Source organism: Pocillopora verrucosa, chromosome 5 (genome assembly GCF_036669915.1).
Source record: "Pocillopora verrucosa isolate sample1 chromosome 5, ASM3666991v2, whole genome shotgun sequence".
NCBI classification, from domain to species: domain Eukaryota; kingdom Metazoa; phylum Cnidaria; class Anthozoa; order Scleractinia; family Pocilloporidae; genus Pocillopora; species Pocillopora verrucosa.
Genome location: NC_089316.1, coordinates 24958493 through 24976055, shown reverse-complemented (window position 1 = coordinate 24976055; position 17563 = coordinate 24958493). Strand labels below are relative to the sequence as shown.

Sequence of the window (17563 nt, the reverse complement as noted above, 5' to 3'; positions counted from 1 at the left end):
TAAATGGCGTCGGTTCGTTGTTCTTTCGTGACAGGATCCTTAGGTTTGGCGAAAATATGCCCCAAAGTCTGAAAAGGTTTTTGAGCAACTTTAACGTTGTGGCTATTCAAAATTCTCTTGATGGGTTCAGTAACACCCTGTATGTAAGGAATAACAGCAAAACCAGTCGCTGGTTCCCTTTCATCAAGAGCGTTACTATTTGTAACTGGTTTTTGGCAGTTACGGAGAAAAGTTTTTGTATAGCCATTTGCCTTTAGGACATTGGAAACATATTTCCTCTCCTCAGCCTTCGAATCGAGTGATGATGGTAGACAATCAGCCCTCCTAAGTAAAGTTTTGGCTACAGACTTTTTATGGCAAATAGGATGGTGAGAATCGAAAGCGAGGTATTTGTCGGTGTGGGTGGGTTTACGATAGACACTTGTCTCTAAATTACCCTGAACCCCTCTAGACACATTTAAATCAAGAAAGGGCAAATGTCTATCCTTTTCACGTTCAAGGGTGAATTGGATCGACGGCTCTACTGAATTCAAATGCGACAAGAGGCGCTCCGCTTCATTTCCGGATACCGCAGAAATAACATCATCGACATATCGTTTCCAGAAAAAGGGTTTAACCGGTGAAGTGGCTAAGGCCCTTTGTTCCACGTCTTCCATTACCATGTTAGCAATGACAGCAGAAACAGGCGAACCCATAGCTGTACCAAAAACTTGTTGATAGTATGTGCCGTTATATGTAAATTGCGTGGTTTTGAGGCAAAAAGACAGCAGATGAATAATATCCTCCACAGGCAAAGAAGTTCTTTGTCCTAGGGAAGCATCTTCTCTGAGTCTTTCCTCCGCAACCTTAACGGCAAGATCAACTGGGATTTTAGTGAAGAGCGAAACAACGTCGAAAGATACTAATTCTTCACAAGCGTCAAGAGTTTTATCTCTTATGAAATCCGTAAATTCGCAGGAATTTTTGACAGTGTAATCAGTATTCCCAACAACAGGCGACAAAATTCTCGCAAGATAACCAGAAATTGCATAAGTCGGAGAATTAACAAAAGAGACAATGGGTCTCAAAGGAATTCCCGGTTTATGAATTTTAGGTAAGCCATAAAAACGTGGACATAAGCCGTCACTACTGTATAACATTTTGTACGTAGAGTCACTAATTCTGCCAGCTTTTTTCAAATCAAGCAACATTTTGTTTAACTTTCTTTGAGTTTTACTGGTTGGATCAGAGTTTAAGACAGCATACGTACTCTTGTCATTGAGCAGAGACAAAGCTTTGTCATGATATTGCTGTTTGTCCATAACCACAACACAATTACCCTTGTCAGCAGATAATACGAGCCTGTCCGGATCCTTTTTGAGAGTTATAAGCGCATTGAAAACATCCTTTTGAATGTTTTTGGGAGGAGGTTTAGCACGCCTGAGTACGCTACTTACTTCTGCTCTTACCAAATGCCTACGATCGTCGTCGAGTTGAGAGATACTCTCCTCAACAGCGGCGACAATTTCGGCGGTCGGTATTTTGCGAGGAGCAATAGCAAACTTTAGACCCTTCTCTAAACCACTCCGTTCCAGCGCGGATAATTCCTTGGAGGAAAGGTTCATGACCCATTTATCTTTCAGAGATGAGCCTGAATTAACAGGAGACCTCTTACTGAGCAAGTGACGGAGTTTTCTGTCATGTTTCTCTCTCTGTTTGGTAAACGTCTGCAGTTCTTTCGAAATGCAAAACTCCTCGACCCAGGAAGTTTCGGAGTTGTTAATCAAAGCAGAGAGTTCACTGAGTGAACGAGAGAATAACGTACGTAACCGCAGTATGGAACTGTGACATTCATCTATTCGTAGCTTGAGAAAAGAAAAACCAGTACGGACCATGAGCTTGTATCCTTTAGCACTCCGTAAAGGAGGCCGAAATCTCAAACTCGATGGAAGCACATGGTTCATCCATCGAGTTTGAGATTTCGGCCTCCTTTACGGAGTGCTAAAGGATACAAGCTCATGGTCCGTACTGGTTTTTCTTTTCTCAAGCTACGAATAGATGAATGTTACAGTTCCATACTGCGGTTACGTACGTTATTCTCTCGTTCACTCAGTGAACTCTCTGCTTTGATTAACAACTCCGAAACTTCCTGGGTCGAGGAGTTTTGCATTTCGAAAGAACTGCAGACGTTTACCAAACAGAGAGAGAAACATGACAGAAAACTCCGTCACTTGCTCAGTAAGAGGTCTCCTGTTAATTCAGGCTCATCTCTGAAAGATAAATGGGTCATGAACCTTTCCTCCAAGGAATTATCCGCGCTGGAACGGAGTGGTTTAGAGAAGGGTCTAAAGTTTGCTATTGCTCCTCGCAAAATACCGACCGCCGAAATTGTCGCCGCTGTTGAGGAGAGTATCTCTCAACTCGACGACGATCGTAGGCATTTGGTAAGAGCAGAAGTAAGTAGCGTACTCAGGCGTGCTAAACCTCCTCCCAAAAACATTCAAAAGGATGTTTTCAATGCGCTTATAACTCTCAAAAAGGATCCGGACAGGCTCGTATTATCTGCTGACAAGGGTAATTGTGTTGTGGTTATGGACAAACAGCAATATCATGACAAAGCTTTGTCTCTGCTCAATGACAAGAGTACGTATGCTGTCTTAAACTCTGATCCAACCAGTAAAACTCAAAGAAAGTTAAACAAAATGTTGCTTGATTTGAAAAAAGCTGGCAGAATTAGTGACTCTACGTACAAAATGTTATACAGTAGTGACGGCTTATGTCCACGTTTTTATGGCTTACCTAAAATTCATAAACCGGGAATTCCTTTGAGACCCATTGTCTCTTTTGTTAATTCTCCGACTTATGCAATTTCTGGTTATCTTGCGAGAATTTTGTCGCCTGTTGTTGGGAATACTGATTACACTGTCAAAAATTCCTGCGAATTTACGGATTTCATAAGAGATAAAACTCTTGACGCTTGTGAAGAATTAGTATCTTTCGACGTTGTTTCGCTCTTCACTAAAATCCCAGTTGATCTTGCCGTTAAGGTTGCGGAGGAAAGACTCAGAGAAGATGCTTCCCTAGGACAAAGAACTTCTTTGCCTGTGGAGGATATTATTCATCTGCTGTCTTTTTGCCTCAAAACCACGCAATTTACATATAACGGCACATACTATCAACAAGTTTTTGGTACAGCTATGGGTTCGCCTGTTTCTGCTGTCATTGCTAACATGGTAATGGAAGACGTGGAACAAAGGGCCTTAGCCACTTCACCGGTTAAACCCTTTTTCTGGAAACGATATGTCGATGATGTTATTTCTGCGGTATCCGGAAATGAAGCGGAGCGCCTCTTGTCGCATTTGAATTCAGTAGAGCCGTCGATCCAATTCACCCTTGAACGTGAAAAGGATAGACATTTGCCCTTTCTTGATTTAAATGTGTCTAGAGGGGTTCAGGGTAATTTAGAGACAAGTGTCTATCGTAAACCCACCCACACCGACAAATACCTCGCTTTCGATTCTCACCATCCTATTTGCCATAAAAAGTCTGTAGCCAAAACTTTACTTAGGAGGGCTGATTGTCTACCATCATCACTCGATTCGAAGGCTGAGGAGAGGAAATATGTTTCCAATGTCCTAAAGGCAAATGGCTATACAAAAACTTTTCTCCGTAACTGCCAAAAACCAGTTACAAATAGTAACGCTCTTGATGAAAGGGAACCAGCGACTGGTTTTGCTGTTATTCCTTACATACAGGGTGTTACTGAACCCATCAAGAGAATTTTGAATAGCCACAACGTTAAAGTTGCTCAAAAACCTTTTCAGACTTTGGGGCATATTTTCGCCAAACCTAAGGATCCTGTCACGAAAGAACAACGAACCGACGCCATTTATTCTATTCCTTGCAATGACTGTGATAACGAATACATCGGACAGACCAAACGCCAGTTTGGTACACGGTTAAAAGAGCACCAAAAAGCGGTTTTTCTTTGCAAAAAGGAAAATTCAGCTTTATCGGAGCATACTTGCCTAACCAACCATACAATTGGGTGGGATAATTCTAAAATTATCACTACTAATCGGCGTTACCACCAGCGCCTTTGTTTGGAGGCTTGGCACATTAACTCCGCCCACGCTCCTTTAAATCGTGACGATGGCGGTCTGCTTCCTGACGCCTACTTACACCTCGTCAGAAAAAAGGCCGCTAATTAGTGATCATATAAAAGGACCTCTTGTTGCAGCGTTTAGATCACCCCTGATGAAGGCACTAGACAGGAGTGTCGAAACGTTGGGTCTATGAATTGTAACTTCTTCGGTTACATTCATTAAATCTGCAAACCAGTGTAGCTTCAAACTATGTCTGATTGTCCACCTGGTTGCCGTGTGAACTTTAATATATTTTAAGTGCAATACTGTTTTGTTTTTCTTGGTTTTTTTGTTTTGTTTTTGTTTTTTTATTTTCTTTATTTTGTGTAGTTACACTGGTGTTTTTCTTGTCTGCTTTTGTTTTTATCGAGTTGTCGTATTTTTCAAGGACAGTTTAGAGGTCGACCAACCGCACTTTAATAGATCAACGCAAAACTTACAAAAAAAAATTTAAATAAAAATAAACGCGGAAGAAGAATTACAAAAATACAGAGATGATAACAATTTCTTTTCGTATTCAGACCATTTAGTAATGGCGATTTTTTGTTATTTACATATTTCGAAATGGTTGGCATTCTCATCTCTCCACAAACCTCTCTTCTCTGAACACAGTTCAGTTTACTTTGCTAATTCACAGTGGCCAGCTGCTGGTCACAACAGGGCCCATTGCAACGTACAGCTGAACCTAGAAGAGCTTTTTCAAACCCAATGCATCTTTTTTTTCTCGTAAAAACGTCTTTTCACTCTCGCCTGAAAAAACATGTTCCAGAACGAGTTGTGTTGCCTTTCTTTTAAACTGAAGCGTAATGACAAACACCGTTCTTCGCTGGGTCTCTGCAAGAAATCTTCCAGCTGAAAATCGGAAAAAAATAAATTAAAAAAAACACAAATAAACAGAACGGCAGACAAACAAAATATGACGGAGGCTGGGGATTTTGATAAAACTAAAACATCATTTGGATGAAATTAATTGTTTGTCCGGGCCTAGTTATTCGAAGACCGATTAGCTAAACGATGAACAAATAATTATTCGGTTTTTTTTATCCCTTTGCTCAAAAGCTTTTTCTGGATTATTTCCTGTATTCCTTTAAGAGCAGCTTTGAAGAACCCGGCCTTGATCAATTTTTCCAAGGTTTTGCATTGCGCTTGCTATCTTTGAACGGGGTTTTACTAAATTTACGATTGCATTCGATTTCTCTTTACATAGGATGTCTCATTTATTCAGAGGTTCAGCAAAATCCCAAACGTGTTTGTCTCTGCAAATCATTTAACCAGGGGTGGTAATCTGCAACCGATACATAGTGGAATAGCTGCTTGGGTTGAGGTCGGGTCACGTATTTTGTCGACTTCTCAGTATCTTCAAGTTTCTATATAACTTTCATCTTTTTTTCTGTTTTTCACTTTTTTTTTTGCCTTGGGAAATCTGCTATCTGAGTTTCAAGTTACTGCAGGAGTTAATATTTTATTTTGAGTTTGCTGTATATTGAACTCGTTGGGTTTTGTTTATTTCGCTATCTTTTTTCCATTATTTCTTCATGAAGTTTCACCGAATGATTACTGAGCTTTAACATAAGTATTTAATTCTACCATAATTCATTCTTTCCTAGATTTCATTTCATTTAATTCTTGTAGTTATTGTTATTACTTTTTTTCTTTAGTACGTCAATGAGACAGGATTCAGAGTTTGTCTGAAAGAGTTGTACGAGACAAAATCCAACCCCCTTTCAGTTTCTTATACTGTTTTGTCAGGTGAGAATATGGCTAGGCTTGTAAGTGCTGAGGGATGTTCAATCGCAACAAGAGATATACAATCTAGCATAAATTAAGTACCTAAGAAAAAATTTTGGGCCCTCAAAGCAAGTGCCAAAATTACCCGTGAAACCCATTGGTTTTCCCATGCTTTGCTCCTTTTCACTCTTTTTTTTTTTCATTAATTTATTTGTTCGTTTTTTGTTTAGCGTTATTATTAGACATAAAAAATAATAATTAAAAAATAAAAAAAATTAAAAATTAAAAAAACCTACAACCGTTTTAGGTAAACAAACGCAGAACTAAAACCAACTACTCACTAGCAACTCATATTTTACCACAATAATACTGCTATACGCGTGTTAATTTTGTTCCTTATTTTCTCTTTTCACCCAGATATATGCCAACCAGGGTGGGGTTACTTCGAAGGATACTGCTACTTCACAAGCCTCGCTAGCTTGCCATGGCTTGCTGCTGAGTCTAACTCCTCTGCAATGGGATCACAGTTGGTGACTATACACAACCAAGAAGAAAATGTGTACGTTCAGCATCGACATAACGGAGAGAGATCTTGGATTGGACTCAATTATCGGAGTGTGGAAGGATCATTTGTTTGGACCAAAGAAGCTCGCTTAATGCTTCTTTCTTTATCTGCAGTTGGGGTGACACGAGTGATCCTTCTTTTGAAGCGAGATCTAATCTGTATGAATAAGTTGATATCAAAGCGATCTCAAGAATTGTATAACAAAACGTGCTTCGAAGAACTTGACAACCATCGGATTGAATTGAATTTCTTATTTCAAAGTGGAAGCCCCACCAGGTAAAAATCTAAGCAAAGGTCCAAGGCTGATGAAGAGACTCTAAAATTAAATCGAATAGCATACCTCCGAGTTTCTCACGCAGTGAAGGATGAATATTAAGAAGCCCTGTTAAATCACGTTAACGCCTTTAGTAGTTTCATGAAAGTATTGATTTGTTTTGTTTTTGTGATTTTGTCCATATTGGTGATATGCCGCAACTTTGGATAGACAAGCAATCATAAATGTTTTCCATTTAAGGAATATGAAAGAAAATCATAACTTATACTCCAAAAAACTGCAGGGAATACGTATATTTCTTTAAATGCGATCCATTCATAAATAATGGTTATGATTTTGAAGGGTCTTAATAGTAAGGAGCACATTCTTGTTTATGAGACCTTAGCTTCAAGCTTAGTGGAGATGTCAAATTAAAGGTGATGATATACTCACCTGGATCAACCGTTACAAAATAAACTGAACTGACTGCTAACGTATACCAAAGTGCTTTCATCATTCCAAACTTGAGATACACCATGAAGACCTAAACGTCAAAGATAGCTTTTCGTTCCTTAATCTATTTTTAATGATGTATGAAGTAGATCCAATTTAGCACCAGATATTTCCAGCTGTGTATTTTATTTTTTAATATTGATCTGATCTTTTAGCGAACAAACAATTGTCCAATGATTTTTTTTAAAATATTTTTCCCCAGCTTGAACGGAGTATGGCGGGGTAATGATGTAATGCATTCGGGTGATCCGAAGGGAAAAAAAGATAAAAAACAGGAATAACTAGCTTTTCTGCTGACGTTTTGGTCTCAGAGTCCCGGATGAGAGTAATTGCCAATTGCCCCTTAATACACCATATGCTAACTAGCATATTGTTGATGGAAACCGAAATATACCAAGAAATTGATCCGGCAGTAAATTATTTAACTTTATGAACGAAGAAAAAAAATAAAAAAAATAAAATAAAGATGGAAGGAAGCACAATGTGAGGTTGAAGACCCTGTGAGTACAGGAGAAAGATTTGAGCTTCAGTCCTCAATGGGACTGAAGCTCAAATGGAGATAACTACACTAAAGAAATTTGTAGCTCATCGGAGGAACATGTTTGCGAGCTTTGCTTCGCTGTTTCGTAGTTTTATGTAGAGTTTTCTGACTTTGGAGATAAATATCCTAAAATTTGTCGATTTCACGGGGGAGCACTCCATACAGTTTTACTGGTGTGGGCTGGGGTATCTCGTGCTTAAGGATCAGTCACCATGTACCGACGAATGGGGGATGGGGTGGGGGTGTGGATGACAATTTTTGGGGGGGCAAGAACACTTGGTTTTCAGTGGGAACAAGAGGGGATTAGGGTTGCCAACAGAGTAAGGCTTTTGAAAATTGACCTTCTGTAAACTCGATGAGGAGGGGAGGAGGGGGAGGGGGGGGGGTTGATTGAATATTGTAGGCTCAGCCAAATCTTATAGTGGCACAAAGAAACCAACATCCTACGCACCCACCCCACCCCCTCCTTTCCCTGACGATAAACGATGATCGGTCCCTAAGTATATGGTTTATGTATGTTTGTATTTATGTTACTTTCATTAGTAAAGTTTTCACAAAATAGTTAATCGTTATTTACTGCCAACTTTATTTGTGTACTTAATAAATATAATTTGCACCAAAATTGATTTATAGGGTACAGGCCTGATTACCGGTTAAATGATCAATCAGTATATCATATACTCGTGTTCTCTGACAACTTGATTCTAGGACAAATAGTTTTTCCATAGAATACCAATGATGCCAGGCAAGTCTCGTTAAATATCATTAATCAAGCTAAGTCTGTGGTTTATAAAATTACTTAACAGCTGGACGAAGAAAAAAGCATAAATACAAATTGAATTGATTTGAATCAGCTACAGACTAAGCAACATAAGTGAAGTTATTTAATAATTCATATAGTATTTTCCCATTTTATAGGCAAGAGAAAAGTTCAAGGTCCACTGATTACTCTCGATCCTGCGCAGGAATCCCGGTATCATTGTGACTCTGACGGGCTTGAGAGTTTCCTCTATTGTCACCTGGCCTTTGATTAAATGCATCTGGGAGGAGTTTTTGGACTCTTCTTTTGAAACGCCCCCTTATCTGGATACGAATTAGGTCAAATTAGAGGCACTTATTATTTGTAACCAGTTTTTCTTGATATGAATTACAGAGACTCAAAATTTATATTTACCTCACTATTTCCCAAGCAGTGAAAGAAGAAAATGAACAATCCCTTTAAAGAAATATAGATATGACTTTACTGGTTGATAAATAAACAGATAGGCAAATAGATGCAGAAATAAAAGTAGCTTTACCCCTTTTTTGTTTGTTTTGTTTTGTTTTGTTTTTTTTTGTCGTGAATGTAGGGTTGTGTTTTCTAGAACAACTCGGCTGGAGATCTTCTTTCCTTATCATCTACGATCGATCACTTATTTAAGGCTTAATTTTCCGAATACAACTCTATCCATCAGAAGTAATCGATTCATGGTGGCTTAAGCAGAGCTAAAGCTTTGGAGATAAAAATGCAATTTCAAAAGGGAGGTTTAAATGGTCTTGAGTCGGCTTTTTTTCGGAGGGTCACGGGTCTGGCGTTTAAAAGAAAATCTGAATTATCATTCGATATGGAGACACTTTTCAGTATTTCTGACACACATCACGCCGTAAGTACGCCCTTATTTCTACCCATGAGCACAAGCTTTACCAAACCTTAAAGGTTGTAGATGACTTTACCTGAGTGGAATTAAGGATTACAAAAATGTAGGAGAAGGCGATGTGTAACGGCGCGAGGAAGCCAATCAGCCACGTGACACCCAGCAATGGAGCTAACACCACGCATGCACGGACACCAAGCCTGGAAGATGAATAGTCGCTCTGAAAACACAAGCTTTTAATCTGAATTCTAGATCTTTTTCCACTCCAGTAGAAGTAAAGAAAGATTGAAAACTCTTGGCTTAGATTGAACGCAATGAATAGCCGATATATAATGTTAGGAGTAACATACGAACCAGTTTGAAGGTTCTTCATCGAAAACAAACTATATTTTATGTGCTAGGGCGTCTTTCAAAGCACGTTAATCGGAGACCAGTGTTTCCTAAAGAGATTGAAGTTGAAGCTTTCTACCAAAAACAAACAAACAAAAATATTTACATTATGGACCCCATTTAGGGGAGAAGCAATTCTTATCATCCCACCTGATCTGCTCAGTCTGGCTATCTTTCACCAGTTGGATTGTTGTCACTTCCTTGATAACTCGCACGAGGATCATCACGTTAATCTTCAGGCATTAAAAAGGAAAACAAAAGAAGAGGGAGAACTCGAAAAGAGAAAAATGAAATATCACACAAGCTTCTGTTGTAAGTTTTTCTAGAGGACTTTCAAAGGCTCACCAAGAGAATAGAGATAATTGAAAAACTGTTGTTCTAATCAACGTTGAAGTAAATATGTTTGGATGACTAAACTCCTATCTGTAAAAATTCAATACGTTGCCACTTACAATTGCGATCAATCCAACAAAGGAAACAAATATCCAGATGATATTGTTATCGGAAGACATCCAGCAGCTTAGAAAAAAAAAAGGCACAGGGGAACAAACTTTTAATTTTTCCACTTTAAGAGCAGCATTTAAGGGCGTTTGGAGGAAGAAGGTCAAATCAAAGCCCGTGCTTAATGCAGCATGTTGCCTTTATATTACTTTGCAAAATTACGAAAAGAAGTCATCTTGTATAGTAATTTACAAACTCTTCATCACCAATAATAATACATAGAGAAATCCACAGCCTGAAAGAAGGGGGTGCCTCGTGGTTAAGAAGAGGGAGGCTGGAAGGGGGGGGGGGGAAAGACCAGTTTGGTAGGCTGAAGGTTAAAATTATTAAGCCCTTGCACTCCCTGCAGTCCTGATTTAAAAAAAATTAGGATGGAGAGACAGGAGAAGGTGACATGAAGGCACCAAAGTCCTTCTCCCGTCCCCCGTTTTTTTTTTTCCTTTTTCTGTACAGGTTCATGCTTTCAGGGTTCCATCATTTTGTATACAGTATATAAAATAAACAAACTTTCAAACTTACCTTTCATCATTAACAAAAGTTTCGGTTCCATCATTTCCTGTAGCGATACCCAGACATACAACAACTATGATTGAAGGCAGTCCTGAAGAAAGTTATAACGAAAATAGGTTATTATGCGCTTATTTGAATTTCCAGTCTGTATTTTTATGTTATTAGTCATGAAACATGTTGATTGTGAGTATGAAATTACTAATACACCGTGAATAAGAAAAGCTGCGCGATTTCAGCCAATTACATCTGCAAGCATGTCTAGGTCTAATGAGCACCGGAAATATTTTAAGATTGACAAAGGTACACGTCAAGACGATCCAATGGTTTTCAAAAACTGCGCATGTTCATTTAAAGAATTAAAAAATGAAGCCATTTTAAGAAAGTTTATTCGTATCGGTTTTAGCCAATCACAATCAAGATATTTTGTCAAGTACATTCTTTAAGACCTATCCTGTTTTTTAACATATTCCTCACCCCAGCAAAAGCCATGATAGCGATACTTTTTGTCGGTAATGTTGTAAACCTTTACAACAAATAAATAGATATAAATCCCCTCGACAAGCATCCAGCAAAAACTGGCCATCAGGAAATACTGCATAAGAGCTGCCACAGCTACACAGGCAGCCTGCAAGGAAAAGGTTATCCGTAAAAATGTAATAATTCGCCCGTTAAATGGTATTTTTCAAAATAGTAATCCAAAAAACAGAAAGAAACAAAACCAAACAAAACAGAACGAAAATTGTAAGAAAACAGACAAAAATTGCAACATACGTAGAAAATATGCCAACAAAAAAAAAAAAAGCAAAAATATCCAAGGAACAGCCAGTATTTAAATCAATAAGAAGCTAAATCTATTAAAAAACAAACAAACAAATAAACTAACAAATCACAAGAACAGCAGCATGAACTAAGCAACACGAAAGTAGGAGTTCAAAGAGTCACCTGGTTTCCCGTGGAGTCAATTCCAGCGTAAAAGATGATATGTCCTGCCCCAATGCAGGAAGTCAGACTAACCCGTATGTGACACAAAGCTGAATTTCTGTCTCTGCAAATAAGCCAAAAAATAGTAACGAAATTAAATTCATTTAGCAGTCAAAAAAAAAAAAACAAAGCTAACGCCAATGAATGGCAAAGGAAACCATCTAAAAGATAATTGTAAATCATTCACCAAATGGAGGAATAAATACGCTGATATAATACATGTTGCATTAATTGATTAGTGAATAACGAATGGATAAAAGAATAGTGACTTGAAAGTTTCCATTTTATGGTTACGTTTATTTGAAGCAATTTTCACTCGTTGCCGAAATATCATTTTTAAAGAGAGATCATCTCAGAACGTTTGATTTCTTTTCCAGGTATGAGCAGTCCGTTTTGACATCGATGTAGAACTGATCTAATTCCATTCTTCTAAATATAGTTAATCTCCTACAATTCAGTAATGTAGCAGTGTTAGTTAAATGTACTTACGTAAGCTGAAGATAGCTGATAACCGTGAGTATAACTCCAGTAAGAGATAAGGCCATCCCTACTCGAGTGAGGAGTGTCAGAATTTTGTCATGCTCATCTGACGAACGAGTTTTATCCTGATTGAAAAACTGTAAACGTCATAATTATTTTATTTTTTATTAAAGGAAATGTACATTTTAATGAATATAAATGAATGCGATACCTTTCATGCCTCTCTGTACCTTTTCAGATCTATATGACATTATTTTGTAGTAAAAAATAATATCCACCTTCCTGTCGTCAGGATCGTCGATGAAATCCATGAGTACAGCGAAGTGAGTGAGATGATTGCAAACGCATTCCGTATGGTGATCGGATATCATCTTTGTTTGACATCCTTTACTTGACCAGCTCCAAAAGCTTTAAAAAAGAATTTGATAAGGAGAAAGGAGTCAAAATAGCTTATTCGACTGGAACCCCTTCCTCCCTCCGCCTGAAAAGACTTCAATTCACTCCACCAAATGCTGAAAAGTATTTCGGATACTTTTACATTCCACTCAAATAGTTTTAGCCCCGATGAAAAACTGGAAGAATTCACGCCATTGATAAAATTTATGTCACATGGTGCTTACTTTTCTTCAGAGAATCTCCAGAATACACATATTCTTTTTTTACGATTCACCTAAAGGAAAAAAAATCGAGGCTCGGTGATGCATTACTAGTAGCTGACTCATAACTATAGAATATTAACGTAACCCTCCAGGTAAAATAGTAATTCTTAACATGAAGGTCCTTGGGACTACCCATTAAAGAGATCTAACATCCATTTTGTGGTGACTTCAAGGTGACGAAATTTGAAAATTGGCGGGAAGCCTAATGGGATGTAATGCTAATTTACTAAGTCTTGGGCAGTCTTCAAATCGTTAGCCACTCATTAAATCCCAGTTTGAATTAAGGCAAAAGATGACAACATAATCACCTATATGTGGGATGCATGAACTGTTGGTGTTCCCCTTTCATGAAACAAACAAGCAAACAAGCAACGCCAATTAAATTAAATAAAAAATAAACAAATAACAGATAACGAAAGAGTAACTGACTTGTAAGGCGTCATAGCTATAGAATATTAACGTAACACTCAAGTAAAATAGTAATTCTTCATATGAAGGTCCCTGGGACCACCCATTAATGAAATCTAACATCCATTTTGTGGTGGCTTTAACTTGAGGAAATTTGAAAATTGGTGGGAAGCCTAATGGGGTGCAATGCTGATTTACTAATCAAGCATCGGGAAGTCTTCAAATCGTTAGCCAGTCATTAAATCTCAGTTTGAATTAAGGCAAAAGATGACAACATAATGACCTATATGTGGGATGCATGAACTGTTGGTGTTCCCCTTTCATGAAACAAACAAACAAACAAACAAGCAACGCCAATTGAATTAAATAAAAAATAAATAAATAAATAAAAGATAACGAAAGAGTAGCGTATACACCTGCGCGTTCTTAAAAACCAATGTGATGTTTTCTGTTAGAACATTAGGCGGAGGGTCTATTACAGCGGACATAACTACACTGTCAAGTATCCTGAAATAAAGCAAATCGAATGATCACAAAACAGTAAAATAATTTTTTCTATTTTTTCTTCAGTTATCAAATAGATTATACATACTTTGTTTTGTTATCTCCCTTAGTGTCAGCTGAATAGTTTGAAAAAAGCTTAGCAAGATTGCTATATTCGAGCCCAAGTACTGTGGAGTCTGTTAAAAAGGTAAATGAGAACTGCAATGATTTCGGCTTCCAAAAATGTAATTTTATTTAAAAATGGCGGTGGCCTTTAAATGCTCTGGGCACTAATGCTATTACAGACTGCTAAATCATGACAAAGCGCGATATTCAATTCTTTTTTAAAGCATAAAGTTTATTCGTAATGACGCCCAAAAAAGAAAAAAAAAAAGAAAAAAAAGAAAGAGACTCGAGAAATTTAAAAACAGAAACCGATTTGGTCTAAGATGAAGGGGAAAGGGAAAAAGTAAACAAAAGCTCACTGTAGTAAAAGCAAATTACGTGTGTATTACATATTTGATAATGCACGTCGGAATGAAGCCATTTCCACAGAAGAGTTGGCCAAAAAGTTATGGGCAATCGTCTGGTAAGAAACTGACTCAAAACAAAGAAGGCTTTTTACCTCGATCCAGATTAGCTGACGGAATCTTAATAAAGTTCCCGCGATTACTTCCATTGAACAGAAAGTCATCCCCCCTCTGTAGGACATTGCGTCTAACTCGAAAGTCTATATTGATAAAAAAATTAAAAAAAAAAGGAAAATGGTACAGCTTCGACGTGTATTTTCACTCGTCTACAAAGTACGACTACATATAGGTGATGAGCATAATTAGGCGATGACCCGCATGACTAGAGAGTATTCAGTTGCATAACTTCCAACTAATGATTTTGCATGCAATTATTGCTCTAAAGAATTGCAAGCCATAGTTAATGCTTCTGATACAGCACGCGTGTTCAGTATTAGCTAATGTAAACGGTAGTGGTACTGGCTCTTAATGTACACGTAATGCTTGCCTAAACTTACACATGAAAAAGCTCTAAAATAAAATAAAGATGAAGGACTATTTTGCACTTACTCAGAACTTCATCGACTTCAATAAGTTCGGGACTTGTAACGCCCAGGCGCTTTCTGGCAAAGCTTAATATAGAGCTTTCAAAACGGAACGAAGCAAAAAAGGTATCCTCCACTTTTTTATCCTTTGATGACTTGTCTCTCCATCGTGAATTCTCGGACCATATACTTTGGATTGAAGTTCTAAACTGCTGTTTTGCATTCTTCATGAAAAGAGGTATAGTTAGCAGATTTCAAGAGTTTTAACAAGTAACTAGGCTATTCTTTTGCTAAACGACATTTCTGGTGAACTTGAGTATACATCGTGGCTTCTCGCTCTTGTCGCATTTAAGAAAAACAAAGTATAAGAGAAACGGCTGGTGAGCAAGCGTTCAAATCCTCAATCAATCCATGAGGAACAAAACTAAGTAAGTTTGAAACCAGCCAATCAAGCCGCAAAAACAAAAACACAAAACAAAACAAAAAAAAACAAAAGCAAAAACAAAAACAAGAAAAAAAGAATCAACTAATTAACTTAACACTAAGCGATCAATAAAGAGTAAACTAAAATACAAGCTAAAAAAAAATAATGTTAGGTGAGATAAACATTGAAACTGCTGCTACACCATCATCTCCTGTACCTCGACTATGTTTTCGGGACCACTGATATCACTGTTAGTGCCTCCATTCTGTAGCAAAACAAAACAAAACAAACAAAAAAAAAACCGATCAATCAGTTAACTCATCACTAACCGATCAATAAAAAGTAAACTAAAATAAATGCTAGGTAAACATAACGTAAGGTGAGACACACATTGTGAACATTGTAAACATTGTAACAATGAACTAATTAACTCATCACTAACCGATCAATGAAAAGTAAACTAAACTAAAATACAAGCTAACAAACAGAATATAAGGTGACATAGACATTGAAACTGCTGCTACACCATCATCTACCGGTGAGTCTTTGGTGTTTTCGGGACCACTGACATCACTGTTAATGCCTCCATTCTGTAGCAAAACAAAACAAAACAAAACAAAACAACAACAAAACCAATCAACCAATTAACTTATCACTAACCGATCAATAAAAAGTAAACTAAAATAAATGCTAGCTAAACATATTGTAAGGTGAGATATACATTGTGAACATTGTAACAATGAACTAATTAACTCATCACTAACCGATCAATGAAAAGTAGACTAAACTAAAATACAAGCTGACAAACAGAATGTAAGGTGAGATAAACATTGAAACTGCTGCTACACCATCATCTACCTGTGAGTCTTCGGTGTTTTCGGGATGAGTGACTTCACTGTTATTGTTTCCACCCTTTAGCAAAAAAAAAATAAACAACAACAACAACAACAATAAAAACAATCAAATAATAATTAACTTATCACTAGCTGATCAATCAAGAGTAAACTAAAATAAAAGCTAAATAAACAGAACATAAGTTGAGATACACATTGTAAACTTGTAAACATTATAACAATTAATTAATCAACTTATCACTAACCAATCAATCACAAGTAAACTAAATTGAAATACAAATAGATAAACAGAATTTAAGGTGAGATAAACATTGAAACTGCTGCTGCACCCTCATCTACCTGTAAGTCCTTTAGCGAATGCAGAATGATTTGAACTGTTGTGGTTACGTGTTGTGAAGCCCTTAATTAACTTTATATGACCCCGTAAGCCCTGTAAAACTTATTTGAAACCCAGAATCTTATAGAAAGCAATCGATCAAACAGCTTACCGTAGAATTATGGGTTGGATGAGTTGTAAAGACTGTTGCTCCAGTTGCTTATGAAAAAGTCAAGGAGATAAAAAGCGGCAAATCAAAATTGTGACATACGAAAGGACTAACGCTAGGTGACACTCGTACTTTTATTAGGAATTTTTAAGAGGGTTTGACCACTTCTATTCAATTGCAAATGACATTGTTTTGTTGTAGGATTTTGAGCAGCGTACAGACACCGGGCGAAAGCCTACATTGCAAGCAAAACTTAGCGCCTTCCATAAGATAGTTTGCAGTATTCCTGACTTCTTTTGACTGATAAGGTGTTGGAATGAGGTAAAGCAGGTGATTACAGTGAGTCGTGCTTCTCGATAAATCGCGACTTTCTGTTTCCTAAAAATTACTCACTTGAGATGATCAATCTGATTTTAAACACAAATGTTTCACAGGGTACTACACGAAATACAATATTCCTGGTCCCAGTTCCTTGATTTGCAGAAGCATATTGTAGCTTTGCCAGACAGAATCGAAGTGGTGGTGCAGCTTTAACGTTCACATTCACTTTTCTTCAACAACGGGGCATTTACACAATTATTATCTGTAATAGAATCGAAACGGCGGCAAAATAACTATAAAGTACAGCTTGACTCTCTAGGAAATTGTGTGTTGCAGTTGAACTGACACCGTGCAATTTAAGCTACGCATGCATCGTTCAATCTGAATCAGGAGAAATCAATGAGACAGTATTTCCTCTTGAATCGAATGAAAAGGCTGGCCACAATCTGTCTGATATAGCAACTGAATTCACTTAGCTTATTGATCTTCTAACTTAACTTAACCTTACTAGTTCTACTACTACTATTACTACTACTACTACTACTACTACTACTACTACTACTACTCTACCACTAGTTCTACTAGTACTATTACTACTACTATTACTACTAATACTACTACCACTACTTCTTCTACTACTACTAGTTCTACTATT

At 37.4% G+C, this 17563-nt stretch overlaps 1 protein-coding gene and 1 pseudogene across 1 annotated transcript; one reads left to right on the top strand and one right to left on the bottom strand.

The window, feature by feature from the left end:
• The window catches only part of LOC131791519 (uncharacterized), an 80987-nt pseudogene extending 74290 nt beyond the window's left edge, over window positions 1-6697 (top strand).
• A 1818-nt stretch (window positions 6698-8515) lies between these two features.
• Window positions 8516-14494, bottom strand: LOC131791525 (adhesion G-protein coupled receptor D1-like). Its single transcript, XM_066167804.1, has 14 exons — window positions 14396-14494; window positions 13880-13967; window positions 13704-13794; window positions 12841-12890; window positions 12499-12628; window positions 12230-12357; window positions 11702-11804; window positions 11234-11384; window positions 10769-10850; window positions 10201-10267; window positions 9899-9981; window positions 9438-9558; window positions 8899-8940; window positions 8516-8807 (listed from the first exon to the last, which is right to left on the bottom strand). The coding sequence occupies exons 3-14, from the start codon at window positions 13773-13775 to the stop codon at window positions 8670-8672; spliced, it is 1167 nt and encodes a 388-aa protein (XP_066023901.1). The 5' UTR covers window positions 13776-13794; window positions 13880-13967; window positions 14396-14494; the 3' UTR covers window positions 8516-8669.
• Window positions 14495-17563: the final 3069 nt, after the last annotated feature.

Coding starts and splice junctions, on each gene's coding strand:
- LOC131791525 (XM_066167804.1), bottom strand. CDS start 13,775: ATGTCCGCTGTAATAGACCCTCCGCCTAATGTTCTAACAGAAAACATC. Junction 9,982..10,200: donor TTGTTGGATTGATCGCAATT/GTAAGTGGCAAC, acceptor TAATGCCTGAAG/ATTAACGTGATGATCCTCGT. Junction 8,941..9,437: donor TAATCCTTAATTCCACTCAG/GTAAAGTCATCT, acceptor ATTTCTTTAAAG/GGATTGTTCATTTTCTTCTT.